General features: G+C 35.1%; 1 protein-coding gene across 3 annotated transcripts; it reads left to right on the forward strand.

Annotated features, from left to right (window-relative positions):
- Positions 3,306–8,955, forward strand: LOC109223400. 3 transcript variants are annotated; one of them, XM_019387696.1, is made up of 4 exons: positions 3,306–3,506; positions 5,122–6,160; positions 7,362–7,436; positions 8,321–8,955. In XM_019387696.1, the coding sequence occupies exons 2-4, from the start codon at positions 5,267–5,269 to the stop codon at positions 8,435–8,437; spliced, it is 1,086 nt and encodes a 361-aa protein (XP_019243241.1). In that variant the 5' UTR covers positions 3,306–3,506; positions 5,122–5,266; the 3' UTR covers positions 8,438–8,955. The 3 variants fall into 3 exon arrangements, with proteins under 3 accessions (XP_019243241.1, XP_019243242.1, XP_019243240.1); XM_019387697.1 differs by having other exon boundaries at positions 5,126–6,160; XM_019387695.1 differs by having other exon boundaries at positions 5,248–6,160.

The raw sequence follows: 9,813 nt of genomic DNA on the forward strand, positions 1-9,813 counted from the left end.
GTGAGCGTGCCAAAAGATCAAATAATAACAGTCATCATTATGGTAATTATAAAAAGGAGAACAATAAAGGTTCTCAAAATAATCCTTCAAAGGTGAAGGAAATGTGTATCAGTTTGGTGTGTAAATATAAGGCACGTTCAGATGATTATAGTCCATTTTTTAAAAGAATGCGACTTGTGATAAGCATTGTAAATGCAGACTCATTCCTGAAGTGAGTGTGAAAATATATATGTGATACAAATTATGCACAAGAATGTATTTATGCATGGTTGAATAAATACCACAGATCACCTCTAAGGAAGGTTTGAGCGAAATAAAGATAATGAATATGTCATTGGTCGCGTACATGTGGTACGGCAAAAAATATTGTGACATGCCTTATAAAAGGTTATTAAAGGCAAAAGTAAAGCAAGAAATGATTTTGCTTATGATGATTTTGACCATGACAATTATTATGATATGATTTCCTCCGTGAAGGAGACATTCACTATATGGATGGTGTGACAAAAGATCTTGTAGTATAAAATCAATTAAGAGCTCCGGAAGAGCTAATTTGTTACTACCCGGATGAATAAAATTGTTCATGACATTGATATTGTATTAAGTCTCAAAAGAAATTTTTTGAGTTTCAAATGTATTAGCCAAAGTGGTTAGCATATTGAGACTATAAATGAAAGGAAGATTGATTATCTTCATATTACTATAGCATACCGGGTAAATATGAAAGGTTACCCGGCTTTTCTTCTATTTGTACTACAGATGTATAAGCATGATATGAAATCACATGCCATAGTAAATTAAATATTTACTGAAATAAATATTTGTTGGCATGACCGGTTGGCCATCGTGGTTTATTGATGCGAAAATTAATTGAGAATTCACATTGACATATATTGAAGAAATAGAAGATTCTTCAAGAATTCTCTTGTGCTGCTTATTCTCATGATATACCAGCTAAGGTTGGGATCGAATCCCTTAAAATCTGGAACGAATAAAAGGTGATATATATATGGGCCCAGTCACCTTCCATGTGGACCGTTTACTATTATATGATTTTAATAGATGCATCTATTGTATAGTCACATGTGCGTTTGTTATCAACTTGCACTTTGATTTTTGCAAGGTTGTTTGCTTAAATTATTAGAGCACAGTTCCAGAATATATATTATGATAATTTATCTTGATAATGCTGGTTTAAATCCAAGTTGGTTTAGCAGAAATTCTATGCCTCCAATTATAGCTAAACCATTGGTTATGAGAACAAAACTCCAAATAAAAATTTTGTATTAAGTATATTATTTAATATACAACAGCACTTGTACGCATCTAGCCAACAAGTTATGATAAATTCTCCCCATCACAATTGGTTTAGGGTCAGGAACCAAATATTTTCATCTAGAAATATGGATGTACTATATGATTTAATTGTGCCACCACAATACACAAAGATTGGTCTTAATGAAGGTTGGGGATATGTGTTGGTGATCCCAACATTAGGGGGGGGGGGGAAATGAGCAGCTGAAAAAAAGTAATACATGGAATGAATAATTATGAGTACATTAGATCCTCGTACAAGAAAATATGAACTTGAAGTTCAAGTGATAATTCATTTGCAAAATATTTCCATGCGCATTTGCTGACCCAAACTAAATGTCATATTTCAGGTACTAATGCTCCAAATAGAATAAAGTTCATGATGGACATAGTCTATGGAACTCTTGAAGCGTAATAGACTAATCGGTTCCAAAGATAAAACTCCTTGAAGAAGGACATGAGCAAATATTCAAGATGGTTATAATAAGGAGGCAAGTGCTTTATAAGAGCACCATGACATAACATTTTATAAGACCTCATGGGAGAGGATCAGGTACCTGAAAATAATGAGATCTCGATAAGTTATGTCTTTTTTTATTGTGCGATGATGGAACCGATGTAAAATGATCGTCGACAATGTTGTTAATATAATGTAGCGCTCAATATTATTAATATTGACGAGGATCTTGAGCTCAAATCTGTCATGGAATTTGGACAGATAAATGATTGGCCAAATAAAAAATATGCAATGAAAATTGACTTCATCTGAAAAATATGAAATTTGGACGAATAGTCCCAACAGCTGAGAGTATAAAGGCTATATGGAGATATTGAAATATGATTAGTATATATTGCAAAAAGAATCCTTGATATAGATTTGTTTATTCTAACAAATATTGTCAAGGTTTTGTTGTTTATGCAAATGCAGGCATTTATTGAAGTCCGTTCTTCAAACAATCTATTTGTATGTGAGGAATTGTCATATTATCATTTCACAACATGTGTGACTTTTCTTTGAAGAGAAGATTCCAATAACAATGAAGAAGCTGATGTTTGCTTATCTCAACTGAAAGAAGAATATTGAAAGAGACTGAATAAATCATATATTTCATCAAAGTTCTTTGTCAGACACGATCTTCAACAGAATGATGAAATAGATGTTCAAGAAATTCGTTCAAGTGATAATTTGGCGGAATAATTCACCAAGGCATTACCGATCTCACTATTAGAGAAGTTGTTAGACAAGCTTGGAATTCGTCGTGATATTTTCATCAGGGGGAGGCAAATATGTGCTGTACTCTTTTTCCCTTAGCTAAGGTTTTATCCCACTGGGTTTTCCTGGCAAGGTTTTTAACGAGGCAGCAAATAAAGCGTATTACAGATATGTGTACTCTTTTTCCTTCACTAAGATTTTTTTCCCATAGGGTTTTTTCCTAGTAAGGTTTTAACGAGGCACATTATCTTTGGACATCCAAAGGGGAGTGTTATGAAATACTTGATTATGGTGGATGTCCATAACTCCTAAGGGAGTAACACCCACTACTCTTCTCCATTAACCTCCCACTACTTCTTAGCATTATGGATGTAACTCCCACACCTCAATGATCTTCCCCCATGTTCTCAATAGTTAATACCATGTTTATGGAGTCCCTTTGTATTACCTATATCATCCTATAAATAGAGGGTTTGGGCATCACATTGTACACACTTGAATACATAGAAGAAATAAGATTCTCTCCTCTCTTTCTCTCTACATTGTTATCTATTTTATTGTTCTATATTATTACTTTGAGCTACATTTTGTAACATATTCTATTAATTTTTTGTTATATAAGGACCCTCACTTCGCTCATTTATAAATACGTGTGGAAGTTTCAATGGCCAATCATTTAAAAGGATAATTCTGACACTTTACATATAATTACATATATATTGCAAGGTGCTTATTTATTTATTTTAAATTTTACTTATTACTTAGTTTAAGAATATATTTTATGAGAAAGAAAAGAAAAAAGAAAAAGAAAGAGAGAGAGTGCTTGCGTGAGATCTCCCATCTACACTTCACACTAATTACTTATGCTTGTGAAATTGGTATCTCTTCTTCCACAAAATTCGACCGCAAATTCCATATCAAATTAGAGAAATGAAGATGCTTTTGGCTCTTTTCTAAGGCAAAGCCGTTAGAATTTTCGGTGGGTTTCTTTTGCATTTTTTGGTTAAATGATGTCTAAGCTGTTGTTTTATAGAAATTTTCAGTTTTGGTTCGAAGTGATTTTAGCGTTTTTCTTGAATTTTTTTCTCTGTTCATTTTTGTTTTGGTTGCATAATCTTTGATTGCAGATATGTACACTGTCAGTAGTTGCTATACAAATGAAATTGCTTCTAGGTTTTTCTTTTTGTTTATATCTTCTAAAATTTAGCTTGATTTCACAGCCCTACGATACGGATTTTTCGATAGGTATTACGCAACTAATTCACTGAATTAATAAGTAATTAAGGTTATGGATGATCAAGACTGTGCCACATTTGTTTTGTTTGCTTTGCTTTTTACAAAAATAAAGGAGTCTAGTTTATCTGTTCACATTCAGCTTAGGTTGCTAAAAGTTAGGAGTGGAATAATTTATTAAAGATTTCAAGTTGAAAAAAGGGATTATGTGCTACAAAGTTAGGAGTTTTGAGACAGTAATCAGACCACTAAAGGTTGTAGTGGAGGTTCGAAGTACGCTCTTTACCCCCCCAAAGTGGGACTTTGCGGCCCGAATCTGGACTAGTCGGACCCTAAAGTTGGTACTAGACACCGACTAGGAGACCAAAAAAAAAAAGGAGACAATAATCTGAATCAGAACATGGGAGCAAATTTGGCTGTAGACCTTGGGAAGACACCAAGGTAGTTATCAGTTATCACCAGTAGTCTGAAATTTATTACAGGCGTAAGGATAATCCTCCATAACTTTTAGTACCGTGATGATTCCCCCCTTTAACGAAGTTGTGGCTGTTCGATTCTCAAACTCTAGTAGCAACTTCAGTGTTTCTCTAGATTTTATTAACTTCTGTATATTTGGCACAATGCAATTCAAGCTTATGTTTTTCTCTTGTTTCGCTTTTCCCAGTACTTTATCTACTTCCTCTATAGGTTTTTCCTCAGTTTTACCTTTAAAAAAACAAAAAGAAAGAGTTTTTTCCCTCATTTTCGTTTTGTATTCAGTAGCATTTTTATGCACTGATGCAACAACAGCAAGAAGTGCTTATGACTGTTAATAGTCTCTTTTAAAAATGGCATTACAAAAGAAAGAGGTGGATAAAGATGATGAATGGCACTCACCAATTTGTCTATGGCTGAAGGCAATTATTTAGAAATGAACTTGTCTAGTAATTGATTTGAGAAAATTATATGCTGGTTTCCATATCATTACTTGAACCATGTTCACAACTTTTCCAATAAAAACTGAAATCTTGGCCTATTTAGGACAACCTATATGATTCAAATTTCCAGGTTAGCACAAACCTTTTCTTTTCTTCTTTTGTTCTTTTGCATTCTCTTCCATTGTTCTTATATAGAAATGAATTAATCATGTAAAACCCTATCCTTTGAATCTTGTTAAAAGAATGTGTAGATTCTATAGCTCTTAAAATTTTAGAGCTTAATTTTTGTTGTTTGCTACATGAAAGGCTGTTGTTCAATAAATATTGTTATAGGTTTTCAATGGACGAGGCATGATTTCATTCAGGATCTAGTGTCATACGTCTCATAAAGCATCTGAGAGTTTTCTATCTTTTAACAAACTTTACTGATCGTTTCTGTCAAAGGAAGTTCACACTCTGCGTGGAATGGATTCACTGCATTCTATTTAACTGAAATGTTGGTGGAGAAGTTGGTGTATGCGTATGATTACCTCATGTTGTGATTAAGAAAAATCTGAATAATTATCTCAGGCACACAAATCCTGATGTGATGGAAAACCAACGGTTACCCCAAAGCAGTGAAGCCAGTCGTGAAGTTGGTTCATCTTTTGAGAACGAAGAATCAAGGAATTCTTCTATATCACGTCACAGTCTGGATAAGGAGGCAGGCTTTCCATCTTGTCGAGTGTGCCAGTGTTCTGAATCAGACAAGAGGGGAGTTGCTGCATTAGGATTTCTAGGAATTATTCCACCAGCACCGGATGCATACAGTAGCAATGACGAGGTGAAGCTTGATTGCCATGAAGTGGTGAAAAATGACGAAAATGTTTCCTTCAACAGAAGTAGCGAGAAAGGATCTGGACTAGTTGAATTCATTAGTCCAAAAGGGGAGGTTTTTGTTTGTAATGGTGATATAGAGATGGGTTATGATGATAACCAGGACACTTTGAACGAGCTTGGCTGTGCGTGCAAAAATGATCTTGCTATGGTACACTATGCTTGTGCGCTTAAGTGGTTTATTAACCATGGATCCACCATATGTGAGATTTGTGGATGTGTTGCGAAAAACATTAGAATTTTGGATTTCAAGAAAGTTGTGAGCTCTTTGAAGGAGTATGATGCATTGAGGGAAAGGACTGCAAATGGGGAGCCTAATCCTGCACAGGTGCTGGAAAATTCAACTGTAGATCCTGATGCTATTGCAGCTATTCGACGGCAAAGGTTAAGTGAAATTGCACTGTGGTTCAACCCCCATAACCACTATTCCACTGCAGTTTCCCAGGTTGTTAGTGAGCCGGCTTCTGGTTCTAACATTGTTCCAGAAGAAGCTCTTCCTGCAGAAAACACTGTAACCAAATGGGCTGTTGAGGGTACTGGGATCCTGCTCGCTACAGGGCTTCTTACTATCACTCTTGCATGGCTTATTGCTCCTCATGTTGGGAAGGTACTTGAACTTGCTTCTCTGCTGGTGCTGTCAATATTTACGAGTTTCTTGTGGGTTCTTTCATGTTGCTTTATATTCGATTTTGTTTATTTTATTTTCGGTAAAAGCTTCATGGTAACCTTCAAAAATAGATTTCTGAAGTTTCATCCTTCCAGTCTCAAACCTTTGGATTGGACCCAAAAGGAACTTCTTGGTCTTCATTGGGGTTTCTGGCTTGGTCTGTAAAGTGGTACTATGCATAATTTTACGAATCTAAGACCACATTGGTGAACTGTTTTTTGTCTGATATATTTATGACAGCATGTCCTTTCAGGATCAAAACACCAATATTAACATTGCCAAACTTATGATAAAGATTAACGAGTAAGATAAGACAAATAAAGCTATAGAACTTTTTGAACGAGAGATGTTGACTGCTCGCCAAGAAAATAATCATAATGCCTAGTCAGTTAAGTTACAGATCCCACACCCACACCTACACCAACACCACGCCCTGTTGACATGTGTGCGGCACCAAAAGTGAAGAGTCCCAGCAATTTAGAACAAGGGTAAATGGTTTTTCCAAAAGAAGGATGGACCAACATAAGAAGTGAGAAAACAACTGATGAAAATACTTTGCTATCAGCAATAATAAAAAACGAAGGGACAATGTTACTCTATTTATCATGCTTTATACAATTGAAAAAAATTTAGCATAAAAGTTAATCCTACAGAAATGGTTGCACATTTTGATATATAAAGTTGCATCTTGCATCTCATTTGGAAACTTAAACCAAATGTTAACAATCCAAGAAAAATTGAAGTAATTAAGAGTTGGATAACAATTTTGGGAAATTGAAGTAATTAAGAGTTGGATAACAATTTTGGGAATCAAGGTTCTAATCTCAGCTGAGGCGAGACTTGGTGAGAACTCTTTCCATATGTATAATCCTTAGTGGGTAATGTAACTGGATACTGGTGGAACATTTTAGGTACCTGGTCAATTAGTCGAAGTGTGCTCAACCTGACCAACACTATCATTACTAGGATATATATATAAATATTCAAGTCGGCACTTATTCCGTACATTATTAGCGAACTTGACTAGTTTATCATTTTGTGGTGGTAGCTTATGCACTATCGAGATACTAATTGCTACTTTAAAGAAGTTTTCCTACTTGCTATTATTTGCTTGACCTAACTATTTCTTTCTTTTGTTTAGAAAACTGCCAAAAATGGACTGCATATTCTTCTTGGAGGTGTTTGTGCGTTAACAGTTGTAGTATTCTTCCGATTTGTAAGTTTCTTCAAATTCTTTTCATTGCATCTTGCATGTCATGTTAGCAACTTAAACCAAATGTTACTGTGTTATTAAACATCAAAATAAGATGATATAGATTTGGACAACAGAGTTACTAGTTTCTAGTGGTCATGTTAACAAATTGTATTTCATTTATGAGTGATGCTTTTGCCTGGTGGATTAAACAAATAATTTTGTTGATTTGTTTCTTGAACTGTTATTATTCAGCTAATATGTCGTGTTATGTGAATTATGCTCATACAGAAATGCTAATATTTGTTTGTCAAACCTTTGAAAATGTCATGTGTACAATACATGGGTAATTTTTTGAGAAGGATATAATACATGGATAATTAGAAAAGGTCAAACACAATTCTTAATGCAGCAAGGAGAGGGGTCAAATAAGTGGCAAGGAGAGTGAACTTTGAATTAATGCGTCTCCAGACATGCCTGTGTACAATACATGGATAATTAGAAAAGGTCAAAAAGAACTGTTAATGCAGCAAGTAGAGTGAGATTCTCAAATCAGTGGCTTCCTTTTTCTAGTCACCTATGTTGCTGGGACTGTCCAAAAATGTCACCGTGTGTGCGCCAGATACTCCAAAAGTAGTGCATTTTTGGAGGATCCAACATTGATGTGGCATCGTTCTCAGAGAGCCCGCGCAACATAGCTAATCACATATTTTGTTTTAAAACTACATATCACAGTTCAGTGTATTATCTACTTCACCGGCTTGTTAGGATGAAATTTCTTTGTTGTATCTCAGCTTCAAGGATTTTCATTTCACTTCCAGTTAACACCAATTCTTTTTTCATGCTTTTTTCTTGTTATTAGATACGAAATTTGTAGAAGCATTCTAACTTTTTCCCGTCAAATGCAGTTTGTGTTAACAAGAATCAAATATGGCCCTGCTCGATACTGGGCTATCCTATTTGTCTTCTGGTTTCTTGTGTTCGGTATATGGGCTTCAAGAACACATGGTGCCCATGCTACATAATCATTTTCCTCCTTGGAGATTTGGTGATATCTTTGAGCACTGATGTTCAGCTGCTTTTGTTGACATAGTAGTAAAGTTGGTGAGGTGATTATTGTAAGACAGCTTCTGTGGTGCAATGCTAAAAAGTTTTATGCAGATGTAAGCAACAACAAGATCTCTATGTGCTGCATTGCATGTGTAAAGCAAGCTCTTGATTTTCCTTATTTATTTTGTTTTAGTTTTTCCCTAGGGTAACCTGGGAGGGGGCGAGTTAAGTAGAGTAGCGGTGTTTGCGTTAGTTGTTCTCGATATCTGGGGCAGACTTATCTCATTACTCAGGAGTTGATTTCTTTAGAAAAGTGAGGAATTCTTTGGTAGTGGTTTACTTATAATCATTTTGTACAAACTAATCATATGACTGCTCCAGGAGCTCTTTAACCTGTAAATAAGGTGAGCTCTGCTGCATGTCCGTTCATATCCTGGTGATCTCACGTTCTTTCTTCATGGCTATGTCATATGGATAATATATGATGCTACTATGTTTGCTGAAATTTGTTGCTGTATATATGGAAAGTCCAGTCATTCTGAATATTTGTTTCCCCCCTCCAAACCTTCAACTCCAATTATTAGCCAAAAAGTTGGAATATGCCCGTGAATTGTCTTGATCTTTCTTTTGCATAAAGTAGTTCCCATCTAAGTCTAAGCTGTTGAGGTCCGGGGAAGGGCCGTATTCCAGGGTATGATATAGATAACCTTACCTAATGCAAGCATTATTGGCTGATTTCACGGATTAGACCCGTGATCTATAGGTCACAAGAAAATAACTTTACCGTTACTCCAGCCTCCAAGGCTACCCACCTAGAATTTGGCGAACTATTGGGATCTACCTGATCCGTGAATATGTTAAACAGGTAAGTAAAATGTGTGATGAGTCCAAACGTATCAACTAATAACCAAATCCATGACCAGATGGGATAAGAAAGTTGAAAAACATATATACTATGCAATGTCTTCGGACCATCTTGAGTAAAACACGTACTCACTCTATCCCGTTTTATGTGAAATTTTTTACTTTTTGAGATTCAAACTTCTTAATTTTTATAGCGTATCTGAACACAAATTTTAAATTTTCCAAAATAAAATTTACATATTTAAAAATTACCTAAAGAGTACTATAAGTCATAATGATTAATAATTCAAGATATTCAAAAAGCAAATAAAAAAACTTCGAACAAAAGACAATTTGACTCTCGAAATCCCGTCACTAAATCGGACGGAGGGAGTATTGAACTTCATAAATAAAAAGTGTGAATAACATACTATATGGCTTACTGAAAAGTGATGGATCACTAAAGCGCTTACGCTAATAAATTAACTGTTTTGATATCTTATAGTAA

Source organism: Nicotiana attenuata, chromosome 3 (genome assembly GCF_001879085.1).
Source record: "Nicotiana attenuata strain UT chromosome 3, NIATTr2, whole genome shotgun sequence".
Taxonomy (NCBI): Eukaryota; Viridiplantae; Streptophyta; class Magnoliopsida; order Solanales; family Solanaceae; genus Nicotiana; species Nicotiana attenuata.

Bases quoted from the DNA above. Each gene is read 5' to 3' on its own strand.
- LOC109223400 (XM_019387696.1), top strand. From the start codon at position 5,267: ATGGAAAACCAACGGTTACCCCAAAGCAGTGAAGCCAGTCGTGAAGTT. The intron at 6,161-7,361 runs GTACTTGAACTT...TCTTTTGTTTAG, and splicing joins TTGCTCCTCATGTTGGGAAG to AAAACTGCCAAAAATGGACT. The intron at 7,437-8,320 runs GTAAGTTTCTTC...CGTCAAATGCAG, and splicing joins TTGTAGTATTCTTCCGATTT to TTTGTGTTAACAAGAATCAA.